Below are 23933 nucleotides of genomic sequence, written 5' to 3' on the forward strand. Positions count from 1 at the left end.
TTATGACATCTTACATTTTCAGGGAGTGTTTTGATTGAATTTTATGCTACTGTAAGAAAATCTTAGAAGAATAAACAAGATCTTAGAAACCTTATTTTTATTTGAAATGTGACAGATTAATCTTCTTTTTGTTTTCTTATTTTTCTGCTTAACAGTTGGTGATCAGAGTCCATATGTCTGATGACAGCTCAAAAACAATGATGGTGGATGAGAGGCAAACAGTGAGACAAGTATTAGACAATCTGATGGATAAATCACATTGTGGGTACAGTTTAGATTGGTCATTAGTGGAAACCATCTCTGAATTGCAAATGGGTAAGTAATAATTATAAGTATTTCTAATTCTTATTCATAGATGCAGCAGTCGTCTGTATTCTCAGAATTCTCAGATTTAAATACTTGTCTTCATAATGTTCATCATCCTGTTCATTAATGTAGTAAATGCTAATTCATGTAATAAAGCTCATGATTGAGCTTGTTTCAGAATGATCTGAAAATTCTACTTCAGGGTGTTTAAAAGGATGAGAAAGTTGGTCTAGTGGTTTCCCAAAGATATCTTCTTCTTTATTTTGCAATGAGGATTTTCAGCTATTTTCTACCATTTCAGTAAATTTTCCTCTTTTTCCATATGCTCTTCTGTCTATTTTCAGTATTCTGAAGCTCTAGCACTAGTGGTAACTTTTTCAATGGAGAGTCAAAGCTCAGAGCTTTGACTGAGAGCCAGAGTTCTCAGAGGTGTTGTTGATACGTCATTTATTGAGTGACAGGGATCATAGGAAGTAGATGTGTCAGTTCTTAGACTTCTTTACAATAGCTGTACTAGCTATGGGTATTCTGCATTTCAGAAGCATTTTCTTTTCCTTCTGGTCATTGCCCACTACTTTTGATACTTTATGAGTGAGATAATCATTGGGGATGTAGAAAGAAGTATTGTGCCAAAAAAGGTCCATTCCTCTGGGAATTATGTAGACCAGAGAACACATAAATGTGATAACCTTCTTATTTGTGCTCATAAACTTTGAAATGTTATCATTTGAGTCTGCAGTGTTCCTGCAGGATGGTAGGCCTTCTCAAATAAAAAAAAAATAAAACATTTCATATGTTGATGGAACTATAAACTTGAAGATGGGAGAAGTCCATGCTGAGTGACCGGACGTAAAAAAAAAGGCGGTTCCAGGCATGTCTGGAAGTGGACTTAGTTCTTTTAGTCTCTTAGCATAAACTTCTTCCCCACTGTTGTAGATCTTGAACTCTATTTTCTCTGCATATATGCTTTGTCTCTTAGAAATGACTACAGATTAGTTACTATCACAAAATGCAACAGATTCCAATGTATTTGCTCACATGTTATTGTTGCAGAACGGATCTTTGAAGATCATGAAAATTTAGTTGAAAATCTCTTGAACTGGACAAGAGACAGTCAGAACAAACTAATGTTCGTGGAACGTATAGAGAAATATGCACTTTTTAAGAATCCACAGGTAAGCCTGAGATTTGTGCTGAATGTGTGTGTGGCTGATGGCAGTTTCTTACTTTTTTGATAGCTTTCATTTCCATACTTTCATTTTGGTACTTGTGTATGTGCTAAAATGCCAGGCAACTTTACACTTCAGCACTATGTACATCCACAGTGTTGTTGGCACAAAGTCAATCCTTAAGAGGCAACCATGAGCTGAAGCAATCTGTTTGCTAATGGGTTTGTGGGTAGTTTTAATGCACATGAAGGCAGGCAGTTTCCAGAGATTTACACCCATACTTAGTGCTGCTCAATTATGTAAACATGCAAGAAAGGTGTTGACAGATATTGCTAATAGTAATGTCTCTCCACTGTGCATTCTTGCATTGCTGGCAAGGAGGGGAAGACAAAATTTAAGAGAACAGCCACTCCATGGTCAAATGACAAGAGTAGAGACGAGAGCATGTGCTCCTTCTGTGTGAGTTGGGACCTGCCTATATTCACCTGTGTTTCCTGCTCCCTGGATGGGAAAACAAAGGCTCCTCTTCCTCTCAAATGGCCTCAGAGACCTCTCTTCTCTCAAATGGTAGCTACAGACCTGGTATCTGCCAGCACTGCAGTATTGTAGGGGAGTGGAGGAAAAGAAACAGAAAAGCAGAAGGTGGCTCTTGGAAGAATTTGCATTGAAAATTCACTTGATCTCTTGTCTGTAATATTACTTGATCTCTATTTTAACTCTTACCTAATGTATTCCCTTTTGAGTTTATAAATTATTTTTATATCTGTATGGCATCTATATGCTAATTTATTGGATTTAAACTGGGTATCAGTTTTGCATGTTCGTCCTATAGGACATCAGTTTACTTGATTTTATTTCTTTTTAAGCAAGATCTGAAACCCAGTCTTATGCAAGTGCTTTGCACTGAAGCAGCAAAACTCTACGTTCTTTTTAAAAGTTTGTAGATTATAGGTTTACTCTCAGTACATATAGTAGGCACTGTCACAGGAGTGAGGTACCAGCATAAACCAAATATTTCTCCTTGTTTTAAAATATTGAACTGGAGAACTTTGTAAATATTTGGGTTTTTTCCAGTATTACCCTAGGGGTTAGGAAGATGTTTTTCATTGTCCCAGTCTTTTCCAAACTGAATAAGAGTAAAAATCTTATTTAATAAGATATGGTGCCTGTGCGTAATTAAGTTCCTTTTAAGAAGTTGACAAGTATTTTATTTAGAATTTGTTATTATTTATTTAATGGCTTCTATGTGTGCTTCTTTGAATGCAGAAATAATGACAGTATGTAACAGATCTCCGGAGGTTTTTTATATTCTTATTTTTGTATTTACAAGTTCATAGTATTTTTATATCTGGGTGCATTGTAACAAACAGCTGTTTGATCCTTAGAAAAGCAGGATGATGTTGTTATGAGGCTGTTAGGTAGGAGTTTGGACTGATTGATATTTCTGGTAAAGGTGATTATAAGTTACTTCAATGTATTATTTAGCAGTTGGACAGTTTCAATTAGTCTACAAAGTTTTGTTCTTACTGCTACAGAAAAGTAAACAAGAAACGCCATTTGGCTTGATTTCAGAATGCCTAAAGAAATATTAACCTTTATTTTGTTACAGAACTATCTTCTGGGGAAGAAAGAGACCTCTGAGATGGCAGACAGAAATAAAGAGGTGCTACTAGAGGTAAGAATGTCAAACCAGAAATGACATAGTAGTCATTTTGGAGCATGAAGACAAACTGCTAAAGGTTGTGATGATTGAAATTGATGGACAGAGCAGAATGGAATTCTGGAACACTGTGAATGGAATGTGTTCTCTTTGAGATAAATGGCTGTTTTAATGTAACACTGCTTCAGATGTGATCAGTTAAAAAAGTTTCTGCACTTAGTTTAGTATCTGAAATACCATACACAGTGATAATCAAATTGAGATTGCCTCTAGCTATGGCTAAAACCATTAATTTCAAGTTGAGATTTGCAGACCTGTGACCTGTTTTTTGTGACCTTTTTTTTGACCTGTGGTGCTAGAGAATTTTTACTAGCACTTTCCAAATTTTCATTTCTACAAAATTCTAGAGCATGGGTCTGGAGACTGGTTTAAATTAATATTTCAAATTTTGATATTAAGCGAAGCAGTAGTAAAAATTTTTTCAATTACATTTTAAAATTTAAAAAAAACCAAATTACTGAATTTTAAGAAATGCATTATTATCAAACACATTAACCAGTTTACAGAAATAAGGGCATAAAAGTGTGGAACAAATAAAGCACACAATAAATATAGCCTTCATAAGCTGAAAACTAAATACTCCTGTGACTATGGCTGAAGTGCCACATGTTCCACTTGATTTCCAGAATAATGATTATGATTTACATAGTTACCCAAAGGTAAATATTTGGGGTATTTAATTTTGAGTTAAACTTAACACAGTTTAACTTGAAAGTAGCCTATGCATATTAGTAATGTATTGTTAATATGGGTTTCAATAAGTGTATGTATGTATACTTATGTATGTATACATAGATATAAGTGTGTGTATGTATGTGTGGTTGAAAAAATTGTTTGAAGCCACAACATGCAGGGAATTGTAATTCTGCTTAACTCTTTCTGTCTTCTAAGATTATTCATAAGTCTCTGCTGCATATTAATCTGGACTGTATTTAAGCATTTGTTTTTCTCTCTGCTAGTTCTTTATAAATAGAATGTTAGCAGAAGTTGCAGTGTTGTGGGCAGTTAGTAGCAGTGAAGTGCTCCTGGAATGAATTGCAGCTGTGTCTGATGGATGCACAGTTATGTTTGTGTGTGCTTATACATATGAGGCTATATAAGGTGACCTTGTGACCTTAAAGCCAGTAAAGCCATGGGGGATCTATTACTGAGAAACAGTGTTCAGAAAATCTTTACAGTAGCTGCTAATGATTTTTCTGTCATTGCTGCACTGAGCAAATGTTGAGACACCCTATCATGCTTGTCTGAATTGCCTTATTGCTTCTGTAATTTATCTGTAGTTCATATCTCATGTGAAAAAAGATCCGTTCCTCCTACAAGTGCATTCCTTGGATAAAGAATTTCAGTCATTCAAAACAATCCACTGCATGCTCTCTATTCTGTCTGTTTCCCAAACTGCTCTGTTTATTGGCAGGAATGCTTCTGTGGAAGTTCTGTAACTGTGCCAGAGATTGAGGGAGTTTTGTGGCTGAAAGAGGATGGTAAGAAATCTTGGAAGAAACGTTACTTCCTTCTCCGGGCTTCTGGAATCTACTATGTCCCTAAAGGGAAGGCAAAGGTATGCTACTTAAAGCAATTGCTCTGAATTGTTCATTGCTGGTAAACAGTGCACACAAGAGTTGACTTCAAGTTTTGGCTTAGCTGTGCCTTTCCAAGTGCCATATCCCTTAATTAAAATGCTGGCTTTATCATGGAAATACTGTGTGAATTTTTGTGGCAGCACTTGATATGAAGGGTGTAACCCCAGTTTAAAAATACAAGAATACAGGGGACTGCTTCTTGGGTTGGTTGTTCAGAAATACTTGAGAAAAAGCTTTTGGTGGAGCTAAGAAGCTGGTCTTTGCTGAAGCAGAATTTGGATGGAGGACCAAATTGCTCTGCAGATGTCAATCATGAAGTATCAGACCAACTCCACAATGTCTGCATAATTTCATTATGTTTAGTTAGTTCATATAAATGGGATTTTTTTTTGACCAATTTGTGCTACATTTTTGGAAACACGTATAGGTAATTCCATTTCTACAGGATCACTTACTGCTGTTCCCTGTATCAGTAATGCAAAATAAGTAGAAAGACACTACAAATACATTACAGCTTCAAGGCTGAACTACTGTGAGTTCAAGTTATCCATGAATCCATCAGTCTTGACAGCATCAGATGATTCCCAGTACAGGAAGTCCACCTCCCACACATCTGGGAATGAAGAGGAAATCTCTATCAGCATGACAGCTCCCTTTAGAGCTGAATGCATGTCAGATGTTCTTTTTGCTTCATTAAAACAATCTGTATGCAAGTAGCCTGTTGACATTCTTTGCCCTATACTCAATGCCAAACATCTTTAGAATTCTACTTACAGTCACGCTGGAATTTGGATACCTTGATTATTACCAAGGTGAAATATAACCAGCAGCTGATAACTTCCTGATCAACCAATCATACTTGCTTTCTCCTGATACCTGCTCTGAGTAAACAGTAGTAGTCCAGTGTAAAATGTTGTCAAAAGGCAAAATGCAGACAAAACACAAAAACCAGACTGAATTTGGTTTAAAATGAAGGTGTGATGAAAGAGTTTATGCATAGCTGTATCCCCTTCTTGTGTTGGTAGTTTTTGAATCGGATAGAAACTAATATTTGACCTTTACTAGACCTTACATTAGTATTGGATCTTAGCATTAGATTGATTGTGTCAATGTGTGTGGATTTTTGTAAAGATACTTTGTACATGACTGTTTTTGTATTTACTAGGTCTCACGGGATCTCGTGTGCTTTCTCCAGCTAGACCATGTCAGTGTTTACTATGGACAGGACTATCGGAACAAATACAAGGCACCCACAGACTATTGTTTAGTGCTAAAGGTAACACTGCAGCACTTGGCTATGCCTTGAATACACTTTACTTGTTCTGAACCATCAGCTGCTTTTAATCTAATTTTCCTCTAGTTCTTGTATACAATGTGAACAGTTGTTGCCTGTTCTCTGAGCTGGTCATGACTTCATAAACATTTTCATATTGCCCTGAATTGTTTTATTTCCAGACTTATGAGTGCCAGTCTATTTAATTGTTCACTACACTCTAAAACATACACTAAAGTCTTCTTTTCCATTTGGCAACTCTATACCTTACAACTGTTTAGGTTCAATAATACCCCTTGAAATGCTAATTGCAGGGAGTTATCTTCTCAGTGTAGGTCCAGAGTAGTGGAGAAATTAATATTAAAGATTCAAGTCTACCCTTTATGGACCAACCTGAGGGAAAAGGGATGTTGTAAAGGAGGCATCTTCTGAATATAAATGACAGGTAGAAAGAACGAGTAGCAAAACCTGTTATAAAACCAGTGACCTGATCTTAAACGCATCTAATGACTTGAGTTCATAAAGTTATTTTAATTGAATCAACACATCTCCTAGTTTCTGTTGACTCCCACATAGTGTGCAGAATGGTGTCAGTTTCTGCAAGATAGCTGGGCACCAAGCTATTTTAAAAACAGGCTTTCACACTGTGCTCAGGCAAATAACATGTCTTCATGGATTTGAAATGGGGCCAGTAACAAGAGATGTTTTTAGTTGCACTTTTTCCCCTCCCTGCTCTAGAGCTCATGTGGTGTTGTACATTTGACTGTTTACTGTGCCTGGAGTGTGTGCCTGTCTGTCCACTGCCTGAAAAAGGATTTCATTTTCCAGTGGACAGGGCAACATGTCTTTGAGTTCATTGAGTAGACAAGTAATATTAAATATGGGACATGATATTAGTTAAGAAAGTACACGGCTAAAACTGGAAGTATTTTCCATATTCTTATAGGTCATTGAATGCAAACAAAAATGTCAGTATTTGTAGGTATATATAATTCTTTGAAGTAAATTGATTTTTCTACTTACATGTCACTTTTGTCTATATCATTTGGACAGGTTATAGCAAATTTCATTTTCAGACTTTTTGACCGCACAAAGTAGATTTTTTTTTTTTTAAATTATTGCCATTCTGAGAATCAGATTTAATGGTAACATTACTGAAGACACAAAAATGTGTAGAAATTGTCCCTAAGTAAATTAATGGGGTAGATTTAGTTGGGTAGCTTACACCAAGTGAAGCTGTATTTTCTACGTGGAACTGATGAATCACCAAATTATTATATTAATCAAGATTCAGTTCTGCCTTCATCGGTTCTTATAATGTTACATCAATATTTTCAATTAGTACTAATGTATAGAAACCGCAGTTTTAAAAATAGAAATAGAGTTTTGTGCCACAAAGGCTCACTAAGCTAGGAAATATCTCCTTTGGGACAGGTAAATGGCAAGTACAGACTGAAGGCCCAATACTCTACTGATGTCCAGACTGGATTTGTCTTTATCTTCCCTCCTTTGTTTATATCAAAACTTAGTGTGCTCACATCAGGTGCTGTGCTATTGTTAAGTGTAACATTTGTGTGCTAATTTATAAAGTTAACTCCTTGGTCCTAAATGTCAGATTTCTGAGAAATTCTTTTATTTCTGTATAACCAAAGTTTTGAACAAGTCCAGAAAGAAGCTGGCTTGTTAGCAAAGTAATTGTATTTGCTTCTATAGACTCTTCTTTGTTATACAACTTGTATGTGTAGGAGGCTGGTAGTGAAAAATGAAAACAGCTATCTACTATCATAAGAAAATATGTTGTATGTATTCTCTTTATGGACATAAACAGCTTATGTTCATTTTAAAATAATTGTGTTGGAAGGCAACAGAATAGAATATTCTGAAAAAGCTTATAAGTTCTTTGATATATGTTTCAGACAGTCTTCAGTAAAACTTAAATACCTACAGTCCTCTAGCAAAACTCTGTTGTGTCACTGAGCTGTAAGCTAACAGAGGAAATGATAAGAACTGGGCTGTTCAGTTACCCCAACAGCTGAGAAACCTGTAATTTCTAGAGCATGGACAGGAAACAACTGAATAGCACATCCAGAATGATTTCCAGTGTCTGATTTTTGAAAAACATGTGTTTGTTTCTTGACTGCTGAATTGATAAATACAGTGCTTTTACATTTTTTATACATGTATGTGGGAGCAGCAAGTATTTTTTTAGATGATAGCCCTGTATCAGTAAGGTGGGAACCTTGAAGGCTTCTACAAGCTGAAAATAGAATTGTGCTTAACAGCATGTCACTTGGGGAATGTCTCACTTAAGCCTGCAAAGGCAGGGAAGACCAGTGTGTTTGTTTTCCTCTAGTTTGGGGGGTTTTTATATGAGAGAAAGGTGAAATATCGGTTGTCTCTGTCAAAAGACTCTTGGTGAGTAGAAAGTACTACAGCCCTAGAATAGTGAAAGACTAGCCCTTTCTTAGTGTTTGAAATCAGTTGAAATCAGTATGTGCTGGACTCACTTCCAAATGTGTGTGTCAAGCAATCCCCATTGAAATTCACCTCCTGAAATATTCTGGAACATTTTTAAGTGGGGTTAAATACACACTACTGTTGAAGAGCTTCCAGCATTAGGTTTATCTGTATAGACATCAACAAATAAATGCTTTCCTTGCATTCCTAGCTATGAAAACATTGATGAGAATGCACAATTTTTTGCAGCATCCTCAGATCCAGAAGAAGTCCCAGTATATCAAATATCTCTGCTGTGATGATGTAAGAACTCTACACCAGTGGATCAATGGCATCCGCATTGCTAAGGTAACCCCCAGGCATTCTTGCACTGCTGTCATGAGTAGTTGTCATCATCTGCTTAAGACCATTTACATTTGCTTAGCAAAATACAGGGTAAATCTAACTTCCCTCTGTTTAGCAATTCTGAACATGAACTGTAAAATCTTCTTACATTTTTCTTTCCTCAGCAAAATTATTATAGGCTTTGTTATAATAGTTCAGTAATTGGGCCTTTTCTTGTTTCTGCTGCCTCCCTGTCACATGAAACAGTTCTGTATGGCATCCATCATAGACAGATTTTAGCCAGCTCCTTTCAGATTTTAAAAAAGAAGGCTTATAGGAAAAGAGAATTTAGAACATAGAGTTGATTTTCAAGATCCTCAGCTTGTCTTAGTTTATTCATTGGGCCGTTTTTTGCTTGACACTGTCTCTACTAGCACAAATAAATTGTTTTTCTTTCTTTCAGCAAAAATTAATGCTATTAATATTACCTGAACTCCATAACATAGAGCCTGTGTTGCTTTGGGGGTACTGGCAGGAGGAAAGGCATAATAGAGAAGCCAGAGGTGGAGCTCAACAGTCTGAAAAGAGTGTACAGCCTATATAGAGTTATTAAACTTGTTTGTGATTTTGCTTAGTATGGGAAGCAGCTATACATGAACTATCAGGAAGCATTGAAGAGAACAGAGTCAGCATATGACTGGACCTCCTTGTCTAGCTCCAGTATCAAGTCAGGCTCCAGCTCATCTAGTTTGCCAGGTAACAATGTGATCTATCTCATAATACAAAGATTCAATTGCCTTTGTGATCATCTGCTGTCTGGATGCCTCAAGAGAGACTGTTGCAGGAAATGGACTGTTTCTCCAAAGTCTTTTATGCTATGTTTAGTCTAAACCACAGACTTTATCTATAACATTCTGTATGTGTATATCTATATACATATGCATACACGTTAAAAACCCATTTTGCTGTATTACTTACAGTGATGTCTGTGTTTGAAATATGCAGCAGTTTCTTGTTCACCTCCAAAAACCAATGTTTTTCTTATACTGAGAGGAGGAAACATAATTTCAAATTCCTGATGCCTCTATGTTCACCTATTTGAAAAATGAAATTTATATTGTAATGATGCATAGAACATATATTCGTAGTTCTTAAACTGCTTTGTGGACTGAAATGTTTGAAATTGGAAAATGAGAACTAGCCCCCCTGCCCAAAGGCAAAGATCTAAACAATCTCTTTAGAGAACTTTGAAAATATGGTTTCTGTTCCCATGTCAAATTGTGCATGCCTGCATTAATGTGCTCTCATTTATCTCTCAGCAGAACTGGGGCTGGTTTCTTGTTGCATGTAACAGTTTAAAAATTGATTAATAGTTTATACAGTGTAATTTCTTTGTTCAGAGCTGACTGATGCTTTGGTGGATTATTCAGAACCTTCAGGGGCTATGTTCTTCATTGAAAGTGTGCTATTGTGTGAAGGTATATTGTCTGCCACAGATATGGGTTGGGAAGTAATGCTACTGAATTGGACAGGTTCAGAAAGTAGCCTGTAAGAACGAGCTAAGCAAATGCAGCCTAACCGGGAAGGTACCTTGTTGTTTCAACTGTGTGGCATAGCAGTAAATTCTTGGTCACTTAAAATTTCTCCATCCAAGCTGGATGTTATTCTGATTAAGCGTAAATTTTTGTAGGGAGCTGAGCCACAGCTCACTAGCCAAGCGTGTTCTGCCAAAGTGTGATTCCAGCCTGTGCCAGGACACTTGGGATTACACAGAAAGCAGGTGCCAGGCTGAATAAATTGGTCTGGCTGTGCCAGCTGCTGTCTTGTCACCCTGTGGACCCAGAGCATCATTTGTTGGCCACTTGCAGGATGCACACCAGCCCTTCTCTTGTGTTGAGGAATGGGTCATTGGAAGCAGTGTCCTGCCTTGGCTGGTGCAGTTTGTCTGTCCATGGCCTGTGCCCAGGGTACATTTTTAAGTTCGTGCTGGGAGGGAGTGCTGGAGAGAACGGGCTGCACGCACTGCATGAAATGGGGCTTTTCCCAAAGTGCAGGGATGTGGCATGGTTCAGAACCCACACAGCTGCAGTGATTTTACTTTGAAATGTATCTGACACACTCTCATCCTTGTGCAGCTTCAGGTTTGGTTGATACCAGGCATCTGTTGTAATGGTTTGGATGTGAGCTAGAGCTTATGCAGTCATTACTGGGAGCGGTGGCCTCTAGGGACATGTTTAACAAAGTTGCATTGTATTGACATTACTCTTACATTCAAAAACATATGCTAACTGTTCCTTAATTTTTTTTTTCTGAACAGAATCTCAATCAAATCATTCTAATCAGTCTGACAGTGGAGTTTCTGACACCCAGACAGCTGGCCATGTCCGTTCCCAAAGCATTGTCAGCTCCATGTTCTCTGAGGCCTGGAAACGAGGCACTCAACTGGAGGAATCCAGCAAGGTAACAAGAAGACTTTAGTTTGAGAACCAACACCCAACAAAATGTATGAGACAGTGTTGTACCTCTTCCACCTCTGTCTTGAGTGGCATTTCTTCTGTGTTTTACGTGGTTAATTTACACTGCTATATAATTGTTTTTTAGGATTCACTTTTTCAGGTAATTAAGCCCTGCAACTTTCTGTTCTTTCTTTTATTTGTGTGCATAGAAGCGTTTTGTTCTTTGAAGGCATTATACAGCCCCTCTCACAGAGTCCTATTTACTAATGTTGAATGAAGACAAAATAAAAAGATAAGCTGTTAACAAGTTGAATGAAATTCTTTTACTAAGATCTTTCTCCAGTTACATAGCCACATCTTTCCTTTGTAAAGATGTGAATAACTGGGGCCTGAAAGCAGGTATATATGTTTTGAAATACTTCAGTAGTTTTTACTCAGAAGTGTTCCGTTAGGTGCAAATGGAACCAGTAACCTCAGATATGGTCAAAACAAAAGAACTGACATTGTCAGCAATTGTGGATTAAGGCAGATATCTTGTTGGTATCTCCAGTTGCTGGTAGAGAGTTACAGAAGACTTTAACCCACTGAGGCTGGGGCTCAGGTCTGTTGTGGTTAGTTTTCTGTGTGTTGGTTAGTTTTCTGTTCTTTCTATGGTCAACTGTTGTAGTTCCTGGGGAAGATTTCCATGTACAGGAGAAATTCTGCTGAAGCTGTTTGTTGTCAAGTGTGAAGGAATCTCCAGGTTCCTGAACAGCCTTGGTGTCATTAACTGTAGCAGCTACCTGTGAAAGTGCACTATGAGAAGCTGTCATTACTTCTGTCAGTTCTGAATCTTACCCAGACCCCAGGTTCAAGCTACAGAGGAAGCTTTTTAAAACCAAAACCACAGGCCAATATACCTGGCACCGGTGCTTCAGATAAATAACTAAAAATAAGATAACACAATGAGAAAGCATATGAGAAAGCATATGACATTGTGAGAGCTGACATGGCTGCTTCCTTTGGGATTCATAACTTTTATTCAATGCCTGCTGGCTTGGGAGTTGTCTGATTCTAATAGTAATGTAGTACTCAGTCCAGGAATGTAGCTTGCTAAGTTGTGGTCCAGGTTTTCTTACTGCATGATTGCAACACATGGTGCATGTCCATTAGCAGATGGCTTCTGTGTGGGTATAGGATGCATCATTTCTGCAGTAATGAGCTGCACGAGCTGGGGCATTTGCTAGCAGGTATCCAACAGAGGTGAAAGAGTACTGCTGTGAGAATGATAATATTAATGTTTCCTCAAGTTTTGGGTTCAGTGTAAATTCTGCTGCTACATATACTCACTGTGAGATTTTAAGCAAAAGTTTGAAGTTCACTACCTTGGGGTTACTGTTGTTCTTTATCAAGTCTCTAGTGCTGCTGGCAATTGCTTATTTAAACCCCAAGAGTTTTTATGCTACATTATTAAAGCCATGGTAAAAATAAAATATTCAGAATGCTTCCTGCATTGAGGAATGCTATCCATGTATCAATATTTCATCAATTTGAATTCCTTTCTGCAAATCCAAGAAAAGGTATATTTCTTCACCTTATGCATAACACAGGTAAATGGGTTGCCCTAAAACTTCCAAAGAATCCAAGTGAAATGAACTGTGTAAACTTACAGAAGCTGTATTTAAACAATTGAGTGAATTTCAGTGAAACTACAGTGTAAATCTGGCCCTGGGAACTTGAATAACCAGGAAATCAGATTGGCAGTGGAAAATGTTAAACTGTGTGGCAAGAAAGGTAACAGCAGTGTTCAAGAATTGTAATTTACATGGGAAGGTGTTCCCAGTGATACTGAGATGTGCTTTTAGTCAGATTAGTCTCCAGCTACCTCAGAGGCAGCTTTGCTACAGTGCTTTGGTGTCAAAGCTGGCTTAAGAAGTCCATGTGGGCAGGTTGCTGCCAAGTGGCAGAACTTTCCTGCATGTCCCTTCCCTTTGTGCAACAGCTCTCTCCCACCTTGTCAGCCTTGGCTCCTTTCCCTGGGCAGGCAGGGCAGAACACAGAGCGTGCTGTGTCTCAGCAGGCAGATGGCTTTAGTGCTCTTTCCAGCCAGGGTGTTGTACTGGTGCCTCAGCAAATTAATAACGGGTGAGTTCTGCCCACTTCGCCCTCATTTACCCGAAACTTCCCAATAATTTCTATGAAGAAAACATACTGAGATTGCTAGAGATCTGTCATATTTGACCTAAATTAGGTAACCAGTCCAAAAGCACGGGAAAAGAGATGGCAAACAGTTCAATTGCAAGAGTTTATTTTCTTAGGAAAAAAATAGCTAAAAAAAAGCACAGATTATATAAAAAGAGATACTGTTGTTTTATAGCATTTTTTTAGAGTTCCAGATAGTCATGAAGATGCATGTCACAAATAGGAATTGCCAGTGTGCAATAAGTAATTTGTCAAGATATATAGAAGGATATCACATAATTATAAGGACAAAAAAAGGACAAATGAATCTCTCTCAAGGTTCTTCTGTAAAGAAAGTATCACGGACTATGTTTCTGGATGTTGAAATTTATTTGATTCTGTGGAGATGGGAGGGGCTCCTCCTCCTGAGATGCCCAATAGTCTTTTCTCTGTCCTGAGTGTTTAATTTGTTCACTGTGAAGATGACTGTCTTCAATGGGTATAAAGAAAACACCACCCTCTTTCAAATATATCTAAGATTAAGAAAAACTTTTCCCAAAATACAGGTAATCCATCTGCTTCATATTTTGAAAGATTCCTCTTTGCCCAAAGAATACTTTATTCATTTGTTCCCAGTTGGACAGTGAAGAGCTCATTGACTCTCATTTGCTTGTTAGATTTTGAACACCTTATTTCAAATGTTATGCTACAAGTACCCAAATGCATGCTTTAAGGGACAAATTCAAGATTCCCCAAGGTCTTGCCATTCAGGGATAGCTATTCTGTTATGGCTTCATCTCCCTCTCTCTCTCTGTTTTATGCCGCCTTTATTTTTCCTGTTGCCTTTTGCTGTCTCAGGTGTCAAAAGTGAAGCTCAGCACAACTAAGGGCAGCACACCCAGGGTGCCTTATACAGGGCACAATTAAGGTCAGGTGGTGCTAATTGAAAATTCATTAACCTGGGTGATTGGGAGAATGGTAATTTACAGACTAACACTTGCAAGAGATGAAGATTTCTGTTTTGTAATGTGAACACCTTGATCCAGACCTGTTAATATTTTTGCCTTCCAGACCTAATGTGACAGGCAGAGGCATACCCCATGTTTGTTGTAAAATCACTGTTTATTGCTTCTGACTCTAATCCTTTTGATGGAGTTCTGCACAGGCAGACACTGCACACCTGTGTTTAGAACAAAGCAATATGCAAATGTGCTCTTCCCGTGCAGATGAGCCTAATTGGGCTTACTTATTGCAAAGTATCTACTAATAAGGTATAGGTGCCCAGTGTGGTCAGTCACTATGGTGGTGGTGTATTTCTAATGCATGTTTCTGTGCTGTGCACTGTGAAATTCACAACTTGGCTTGTAGCCAAAACACGTTGTATAAGGAGGATGTTTATAAATTTGAGTAATGTAATTGTCATTTTAATTTTTTAAGAAGAATGTAGGCTTACAGTTTTTGAGAAACAACTTAACTTGAGCACAACACAAGTAGACTAAAATACTGCCTGCTGCTTTCCCATTGATCCTTCCATTAGTCGGCTTTTCCCTGTTTTTCCTTATTTTTTCTCTTTAACATATGAGTTGCATGTGTAACTTTCCTTTCCCAAGTTTACTTTGTTTTGCAGATGTCTAAACATTTCCTTCTGGGAAATTTTCTAGGAAAACTTGGTTCTTCTTCTTCCCTATTTTTTCCTTGCCAGTCATGGATAGTAGAGCATATGAAGGAAAAATATCTCAGTATTATTCCTGCAGAGCTTGCTCTCAGTGTGTTTTAGAGCAGTTCAGGACTTCTACATTTTGTAACACTGAACAGTATAAGGCCTGAACTAACAGATGTAAGGATTTGACATGCTCTGGGAGACTGTGTGTGCTTTGATTCCAGTCATACTGCGCTGAGATGTCTACAGAGCCTCTGGCTCTGCCTCGGTCACGGCCTGGCTGCTCTGGGGGGGCTCTGTTTGGGTCATTACGCTTGTCCAAAGCAGGCCGGTAGTTCTCACTGGGTCCCACTGCCTGCCCCAGGGCAGTAACAAGGCTGCTGCTGTATTTTCCCTCTGTCAGCAGCTTCGCTTGGAGCAGAACTGGCTCCCCTGATTTTTGTCGGCTCTCCTCCCAGCCTGCCCCATCCCCTTGCATGGTCCCGGCTTATCAGTGTATGGAATTGTCTCTTGCTCCAGTGTTTTGCTAATAATTCTTGCATGCTGTAATCTGCCACTTAATTTTTAATGTTGGGCACATTTAGACCTTCACTTTATAATCTCTTTGTCTCTTTCTCTCTCTCCCTCCTTCCCTCTCTCTTCTTTTTCTCCCTTTCCACTTTGACTAAAAATCCCTTCCCCATAGGCCCGAGTGGAGCCTGCAGGTCGGCCCTTCATGTCTGTCGCAGCCCCCGTGTCCCCGCAGACGAAAGCGGTGACGCCCTACACAGCATCGCAGCCCTCCCCGCCGCTGCCACCGCCCCCGCCGCCGCCCCCTCCGCCCCCGCCGCCGCCGCCCCCTCCGCCCCCGCCCCTGCCCAGCCAGGCCGCCCCGTCCGGGGGCTCGCCCGCCACCATGTTCGTCAAGTACAGCACCATCACCCGGCTGCAGAACGCGGCCCAGCACGGCGGCCCTTTTTCCAAAGCCCCTGCTGTGCAGCAGGCCCCGCCGCCGCCCCCCGCCCTCGGCAAAGCCTCAGATCCTGGTGCCCCCCAACGGGGTCATGCCGCCCCCCCCGCCCCCACCGCCGCCCCCCACACCGGGCTCGGCCATGGCACAGCTGAAGCCGGCACCTTGTGCCCCCTCCGTGCCGCAGTTCACTCCACCACCGCCGCCCCCCAAGATACATCAGGTCCAACCAAATATAAGCCAGGCCGCTGTTGCCTCCTCGTTGCCACCACCGCCTCCTCCTGTGCCTGCCCCACCACCACCCCAGGCACCCCCAAAGCCTGTCATGGCAGCTCTGCCCCCTCAGCCTAGCGGGAAGGCAGCATCACCAGGGGTCACGCATGTCACTCCCCCTGTGACTGCAGCCTTGCCCCTTGCAATAAAGAAACAACCAAGTGTCACTTCTCCCCAGGTGCCTCCTCTGCCCCCGGCCCCTCCTGGCCCCACTCCCCCTGCAACATTCCCAAAGCAGCAGAGTTTCTCAGTAAAGCCTCCTCCGTCCCCTCAGTCCCCAGTGCCATCGGTGGTGAAGCAGATAGTCAGCCAGTTCCCCCCTCCTCCTCCCACGCCACCTGCCACTGAGCCCCAGCCTCTGAAACCCCTTCCACTGAGTGTGGCTCCACAGTCGCCTCCAGCAGTGAAGGCAAAGCCCAAATGGCAGCCTGCTGCTGCTCCTTCGCCAGATTTCCCCCCTCCTCCACCAGAGAGCAGTTTAGTGTTTCCTCCTCCACCTCCTTCCCCAGCTTCCTCTGCAGGTTCTCCCCCGCCTGACAAATCAGGGTCTCCGGTAAAAAAGGCCGGCAAGACATCAAGCCCCGGAGGGAAGAAACCACCTCCAACACCTCAACGCAACTCCAGCATCAAGTCCACAAGCTCCGCTGAGTACCATGAGTCCAAGAGGCCTTCAGTGGACCGCCTTGTCAGCAAGTTTGCACACTCCCCAGAGCCATCAGGATCTCCTTCCAAGGAGTCATCGCCTCCTCCAGCCCCTCCAAAGCCAGGAAAGCTCAACCTTTCTGGTGTGAGCCTGCCCATTGTCCTTCCACAAGGGGGGATGCCAGCCAAGGCTTCTGCTACGAGCGTGTCTGGAAAGGAACCTGTGGTTGAATTCCCTTCACCACCATCCGATTCAGACTTCCCACCACCACCCCCTGAAATAGATCTTCCTCCCCCTCCAGTAGAAATTCCATCTGTGTTTTCAGGCAGCACCTCCCCAAAAGTTGCTGTTGTAAATCCCCAGCCGCAGGCGTGGTCAAAACCATCTGTGAAAAAAGCCCCACCACCCACACGGCCCAAGCGGAACGACAGCACCCGACTGACACAGGCGGAGGTTGCGGAGCCCCCAGGGTCAGCTGGCCCACAAGTGCCCACCTCACCCAAGTCCAGCCTTAGCGTTCAGCCGGGATTCCTGGCAGACCTCAACCGGACGCTGCAGCGGAAATCCATCACCCGGCACGGCTCGCTCTCCTCTGCGCGCGTGTCCAGAACGGAGCCCACGGCCACCATGGACGACATGGCCCTGCCTCCGCCACCGCCAGAGCTGCTGGCTGACCAGCAGAAGACCAGCAGCTTTGGGGGCAGTCATATATCTGGCTATGCAACATTACGGAGGGGGCCGCCCCCCACGCCCCCCAAAAGGGATCAGAACACCAAGCTGTCACGGGACTGGTAGTCAGTCCCCAGATCCAGTGCTCTCCATGACTTGTGGGCTGCTGTGATCGGCCAGCCCATGATCCCATGCACGTGGAGAGGATGTGGGGATGTGGATGACAGCCCCATTAAAAGAGGTGATCTCAAACTGCAGCTATGGCTAAATGTAAAGACATTCCCCTTTCATGGCTAGGTTAAGAAAGATGGGGGCATAGGGATGTTGATACTTTATTGGGAAAAGTGGGTAGAGAGGTGTTGGCTTCATTCTTTCAATTTCTTTTACCCTCCTTATGGATTGGACCAAACCCCCATTTTCTTACTTTTTCTGCATTTAGGGGAGGGGGAGGGAGATAATTTTTTTGTAGTGTCTGTCCACGTGAGACATGTTTGTGCATGTATAATAAGTGTAGGTATATAATATATTGTGATATATTTCGTCGCAATTATAGAAGATAACCAGAATGTTTTTGTAGAACCGTATTTATTGTTTCAGTCAGTATATTACCTGGAATCGGACTCTTAACTGGTCAAATCTTACCATAAAGATGGAGATGTAGGGGGCACTTTAAAGAAAGGAAATAAAAAACTCAAACCCACAAACTTCTCAGCAGTTTGTGGTGGGTAAATTCTGCAAAGCTGAGGTGTTCGGCTGGTAACTGTATGTTGTCCATTGATTGAAAAGTACAGTTGAAACATACCAAAACATTCTGGTCATAATACTACTGAAAATGAGTATGTTCAGAGGAAAGAAATAGATTTTATATATAGTGGGCTGGAGTGAAATATATTTATACTATAAAGAGCCTCCCCCTCCTTTCAAATAGTTTAAAAATATACACTGATAGAAATTATTTCAAACTTATTTGTCCATGCAGTTAAGTAGGATAAATATATATTATTCCAAACCATTATGCATTCTAACTGATAATAGGCTCAATCATCTGTTTCTATGGCTCAAGATGAATATATTTGTGTTAACCCCTTCTGAAAGCTGCCAGGACTCCTGCAATTGAAAATCCTGCCAACCCCCAAGGCTGACCCACGCCGATCCGTGAGCTGTCCGTGTAACTCTTACCCTGAGTGAACAGGTAGGTTTCTGTAGAAAGTGCTGTGCGCTCACACAGGCATGCACAGCGTCCAGTCTCACCTGCTCTGGGCCTGGTAAGATGTAGTGTCTTCACAAAAATAAGTGTCTGGAAATGTGTGAAGAAAGTGTTGTCGTTGACTGGAAATTGTCAGGAAACTTTCCCTTCTGGAAAGAGAGAAGGGAGCAGCAATTTCAGGACAAGTAGAGTAGGAATTCTCTCTCTTTGACCTGCCAGAGACTGTGACCAGTGCATTAACCTGTATTACAAAGTTGCACTTCTAGCTGTCAAGGAAGAAGACTGGGAAAAAAACAACCTTAAAGAGGCAATAACATTTGCTAAGAATTTCATCTAAGGGCCCATATGATGAGAAAGTAGACTATTGGTTTGCTTGGTTTTTGTTAGTCACCGATTTACAATCGGTCACCACATCAAGCATGAATGACAGTCCTTTTTCTTCAGTAGCTACTTCAGTAGCTTGATTGTACAGTTTTACCCACATACTCAGACCTTGTGATAAGGTAGTGTAAGTGGTCTTATGTATCACTGCACATTCCTTGCAGAGTGGTGGGACACAGCCTTTGTAAAACAACTAAAATACTTGGACTGTAACTACCCCCATCTTCAGCTGTTACAGCTTCCCTTGTCAGCATGGGGATATTGTCAATACATAGTATCAACAGACTCATAGGGCAAATAATTTCACTGTTTGCCTACTTTTTATCCAAAAACAAACTTTAAATGCTTTCTTTTTCCCAAAGAATGAAACAAAGACAGCAGCTTGACCTGGCAGTATCTTCACATGTGTAAAACCAATAAAACTAATCTTTCATTAAAGTAATTCAGGATGATACATTTAAGAAATATTGTGACAGTGTCCCCCATTCCCTTTTTTTTAATAACTTTTTTTTTTTTAAGTCCAAAGAATGAAATAAATGTCTTTGTGAATATTTTATGAATAGGAAAAAAAGTTTTGCTAATTTGAGGTGGAAAATTACACATCTATAACTATATAGTTTTAAATAGGTGCATCGTGAAAAGAGAAAAATTAGTGGTGCTGTCTCTGCTGAACTGTTTCATATGATTTTTTTAAAATCTGTTTCAGCACCTCTGGAAATTGTTTTAATATTTCAGACTAGATTTTTTGAGCAATAAGAGTATATACCATTATGTGCATTTTTAAAGCACTGCTATGGAAAGGCACTTTTTTGTATCTTTCAAATTGTTCACCAAGTTTTGTTTCTACTATTTTTGTGCTTACAAAGTGTCCTTAAAAGCATTTGCATTGTTATTTTAAGCATGCTCAGTGTAGCTGGTGACTAACAACTTCACAGGAGGGTTGTTAAGCTATACTGCAGTTCATGGGTGCTGTAATTTTCACGTTGCCCCTCCTGCTGCTGTGTGCTGTGCGCAGCTCCTGGGGCTCAGACACAGCAGAGGGCAAAAGGTGCTCGCTACGGCTGTAACTGCTGCGCCCTTAGCCATGATGGGGAGGGGGGCACATTCTCCTGCTCCTGGCAACATGTGCTCCCAGGTGAGAGCAGTCAGGGAATTCTGCTTGCCCCATCTGCTTTTCCTTTCCCAAGGCAGCCTTACTGGTGTGTGTCACTTCCAGCCCTTTTACTGTAGCTCATTCAGTGCGGGTACCTCTGAGCTTTGGACTTGGCACATCAATGTTCTGAGTGCAATTTCTTCAGAGGCATTTCAGCTTTGTTCTCGTTTTTTTGTGCCCACATTTATTTCCCTGGTATCTCTCCCTAGACAATTAATCCATGCAGGCTGCAGGCTGCCCACAGCTTGCTGGGAGACAGTTGTGCAACTCTGAAGTCTGCAGCAAAAAGAATGAATATCAGCAAAGGTGGCGCCCTGTATTCCTTCTAGTTAGAGTTTCCTTCCTAAGGCAGTGGTGATCCAGTGAGTGGCTGCTGCTTGCTTTCTCTCAGCTGAGCATGGAAATTTGGCTACAGTGTGCTTCAGACAACCTGATTGCCTTTTCAGGTTATGAGTTACCCCCCACTGTAACTTGCTTTTCCAGTATATTTACTGATTTTGTGACAGTGAATATTTACACCTTATTTTGCAAGTAAGTTGTTTTTCCCCCATGTGCAGTCATCTCATAATTGCACCATAATATTTATTAAATCAGAAAATTAAGGGGCTGGATTTCAGACACCCAGGAAGAGGCTTCCTGCTACAAATATGGGCAGTAATACTTTTGGCAGTTTTAAAATGGGCATGTGAAGGCTGAGTGTTCATACTCCAGACACAAAAGTGCTTTGATCTCAAAATACACAGAGGGTACAGCTGCAGTTGCATTTCATGAGGCAGAGCACAGGGTGGCCACTTGTTAAGGTGGCTGTCAGAGGACCCTGATGCTGCAAGGGCACCTGAAAGGGCTCAGCTGTGTTCGTTAATCTTTTCCACATTCAGTCTTCATTTCCCCTCTGCCCTGCAGCGTAGCATCCACCTCTGAGTAGCAGAACCACTCGTCTGTGCCCACAGCCCAGGTGTAGAAAGCAGGGAGCTATTCTCAGATGCTTACATCACCATTCAGGTGCTGGGGAGTTGCTTTGAAAGGGAAAATCAGGCTCTTCTAGCAGCACTAAGCTTAGATGAGAAGTTACTTTTAAAACTAAAAGAAACCACAGGTTCTAAACAAACCATAGGTAACATGTTTCAGGTGGCCATGCTTGGGGCCGTTAGTCTTTTAACATCTGTAGCTGGGAGAGGAAGTTAGGCACAAGTGTTTGAATCATTCTCTTATTTTCTATGGAAGAGGAAGTTTCCTGCTTCACCCTGCGCAGTGGTTTCCTCCTGTGGCAAACCACCCCTGACTGCTCTGACTTGGTGATGACCTCAAAGCCAAAGAGCTCCTCTCCTGAGCTTACTCTGCACTTGTCTGCAGGGCAACAGTGAGGGACACATCAGGGAAACAAAGTGCTGGTACCTGGATTGTTTGGTTTCAGGTCTGAGGGGAGAGGAAGCAGTTTTTTCAACAAGTGCATTTTAGCATTTACTGTTCTGGGCTTGCACATTTATAGGTTTTCTAACTCCTTCTTCCTGTGCCCTTAGGCAACCAGATAAATCATATCAGCTCAGAGATAATGTGTGGCCAGTCTTCCTCTCACTTAAATTTTTTTTTCCACAGTTTAAGGAACCAAAAGTGCCATTTCAACAGCAGAAGGGCAAAAAGAAATTTTCTGCTTTTTACAGAAAACAGCATAGAACCAAATTGTTTTGCTACAGTGGTACTATCGCAGGTAAATTTGTTTCATATTCCAAATAAGATTATAAGTGGGTCCTAATATGAGTATTATTTCAACTAGTGTCATGTTAAAATCAGTTGCACTCCAGAAAAGCAGTATGAATTCCTGGCAGAAGGTAGTGAGGATGAAGCCAGAACATGGGAACTTGGTTGGTTGCTGGGGTTTTTTTCCTTATAGCATTACTAAGGTGTAGATTACGTACTCAGTCACACAGTGCTCCTCAGCTGCAGGTGAGTCTTACTACTTTGGGGCCCATTTGTGGCACTTGGTGTTGAGCTCTGCATTTATTCCCTTGCACCACTGGGACAGACTGCAAACCAGAGAGGATTTTAACACTATAAGGGATAGTTTCTCTTGGATTTTTTTTGCCACATGCTGATGGGGTTTTAAGCTTTATTTTGGAATTCTGAGTTTCTCTAAGCTGAGTAATTTTCCTTTCTGAATTTTCTGTCCTTGAATTAAAAAATACCCATGAAGGGGCAAAAAAACAAACAAACCATCAGGGTTTTGTTGCAGGGGCAGCACTCACTAATACTGACACAGGCTTGGTCTAGTTGTGAGAAGTTTTAAGACACTAAACTGCAAGCGAGATGAAAAACGCCCGCTAATTACTCTAATTGCTACTAACCAACCACGGGGAAAACAGTGACTTGGGTGATGGCCATTTGGTGCTCTGAGGCAGTCGGTGGGGCAGGGACTCCGTGAGCTCTCTGCTCAGCAGATGGATCTTGGGTAAAGGGGAGGTAGAGAAGGTAGAAGACTTGAAGGAACAGGAACTAGTGCTGTAGAAATGAATGAGAAGGACCTTCAGTAACAGATTGTGGACACTACACCCCCTTATTTAAATGCTTGAAGGCAGCTTGTCTTTTAGGAGATTTTGGAACTCTACCGGTTGTTACAGTGGAAAATAATTTCTTTCCAGCTTTCCCAAGATGCCAAAGATGCATTCTGAGCTAAATTCCAGGTATGCAGATGTGTGTACACCAGTCTCTTGTTGCCGGGGGTCTCATACTGCTGATCTCTAGCACATGTCTGGTGAGACAACAGGGTGCCACTCTTAGACGTTGTGTGTCCCTTGCCTTTAACCAACACTGGGAACTGGGTACACACTTGTCAAGGACAGTTTAGCAAACAAAGCTGTGCCCATGGCACCCTGCTGGCTGATTTGGTGCAGCACAATAATGCTTGTACTTCTAAAAGAAAAACTAAATGTTTTGTCATGAGTTTTAATTGGAAATCTTAGGCCTCCTAGTGGACTGCAGTGGACCAGAAATGAACTGGAGCAGCAGTTTTGTTTATAGCTTACACTAATTGTTACCAGTCACTGGGAATATTCTGTATAATACTGGAGATGCAAGTGTAAGAAGTGTCATTGCAATGATGATTTGTCTGTGCAGCAAACTTGTGCTGAGTGCTGTAAATACATTCATGTTTACTGCTTTAAAAAGAAAATTGCACATTTTATCCTTCAATGGGATTGCTTCCCCTCTTCTTCCCTTTCCAAACAGGAAAAAAAAAAAAAAATCAAAGCTCTTTTAGACTGATAGTGTCAGGTTGGGGGGAGCTTTGCCATATTATAAATATATATAAATATATGTATAAATATACTTTTTTAAGCATGAGAGAGGACAAAAAAAATACTACATTATAGAGTACCCAATATAGATCATTATACAATGGAATATGCACAATTCAATAAAGATGTAGTTAAATTTAATACTCTGTTTTAATCCTGTGTTTTGCAATTTTCCTTTTTCATGAGCTCAGACCCACATTGTGTTTTCAGGTCACCAGTGGTTCCTCTCGGTGCGAGTCAGGTAGGTGATGGCCCACAGCTGT

The 23933-nt window shown here is 41.1% G+C and overlaps 1 protein-coding gene across 1 annotated transcript in view; it reads left to right on the forward strand.

Moving 5' to 3' along the window:
- RAPH1 (Ras association (RalGDS/AF-6) and pleckstrin homology domains 1) overlaps positions 1 to 23811 on the forward strand; it is a 79457-nt gene extending 55646 nt beyond the window's left edge. Inside the window, 10 exon segments of the mRNA XM_071434747.1 lie at positions 156 to 315; positions 1360 to 1481; positions 3085 to 3150; positions 4610 to 4753; positions 5941 to 6051; positions 8755 to 8853; positions 9465 to 9585; positions 11147 to 11289; positions 15791 to 16107; positions 16109 to 23811. Coding sequence (XP_071290848.1) covers positions 156 to 315; positions 1360 to 1481; positions 3085 to 3150; positions 4610 to 4753; positions 5941 to 6051; positions 8755 to 8853; positions 9465 to 9585; positions 11147 to 11289; positions 15791 to 16107; positions 16109 to 17765 — 2940 coding nt within the window. The 3' untranslated portion in view covers positions 17766 to 23811.
- The last annotated feature ends 122 nt before the right edge of the window (positions 23812 to 23933 follow it).

Source organism: Agelaius tricolor, unplaced genomic scaffold, assembly GCF_023055355.1.
Source record: "Agelaius tricolor isolate 1412-34295 unplaced genomic scaffold, bAgeTri1.0.p SCAF_10, whole genome shotgun sequence".
Lineage (NCBI taxonomy): Eukaryota > Metazoa > Chordata > Aves > Passeriformes > Icteridae > Agelaius > Agelaius tricolor.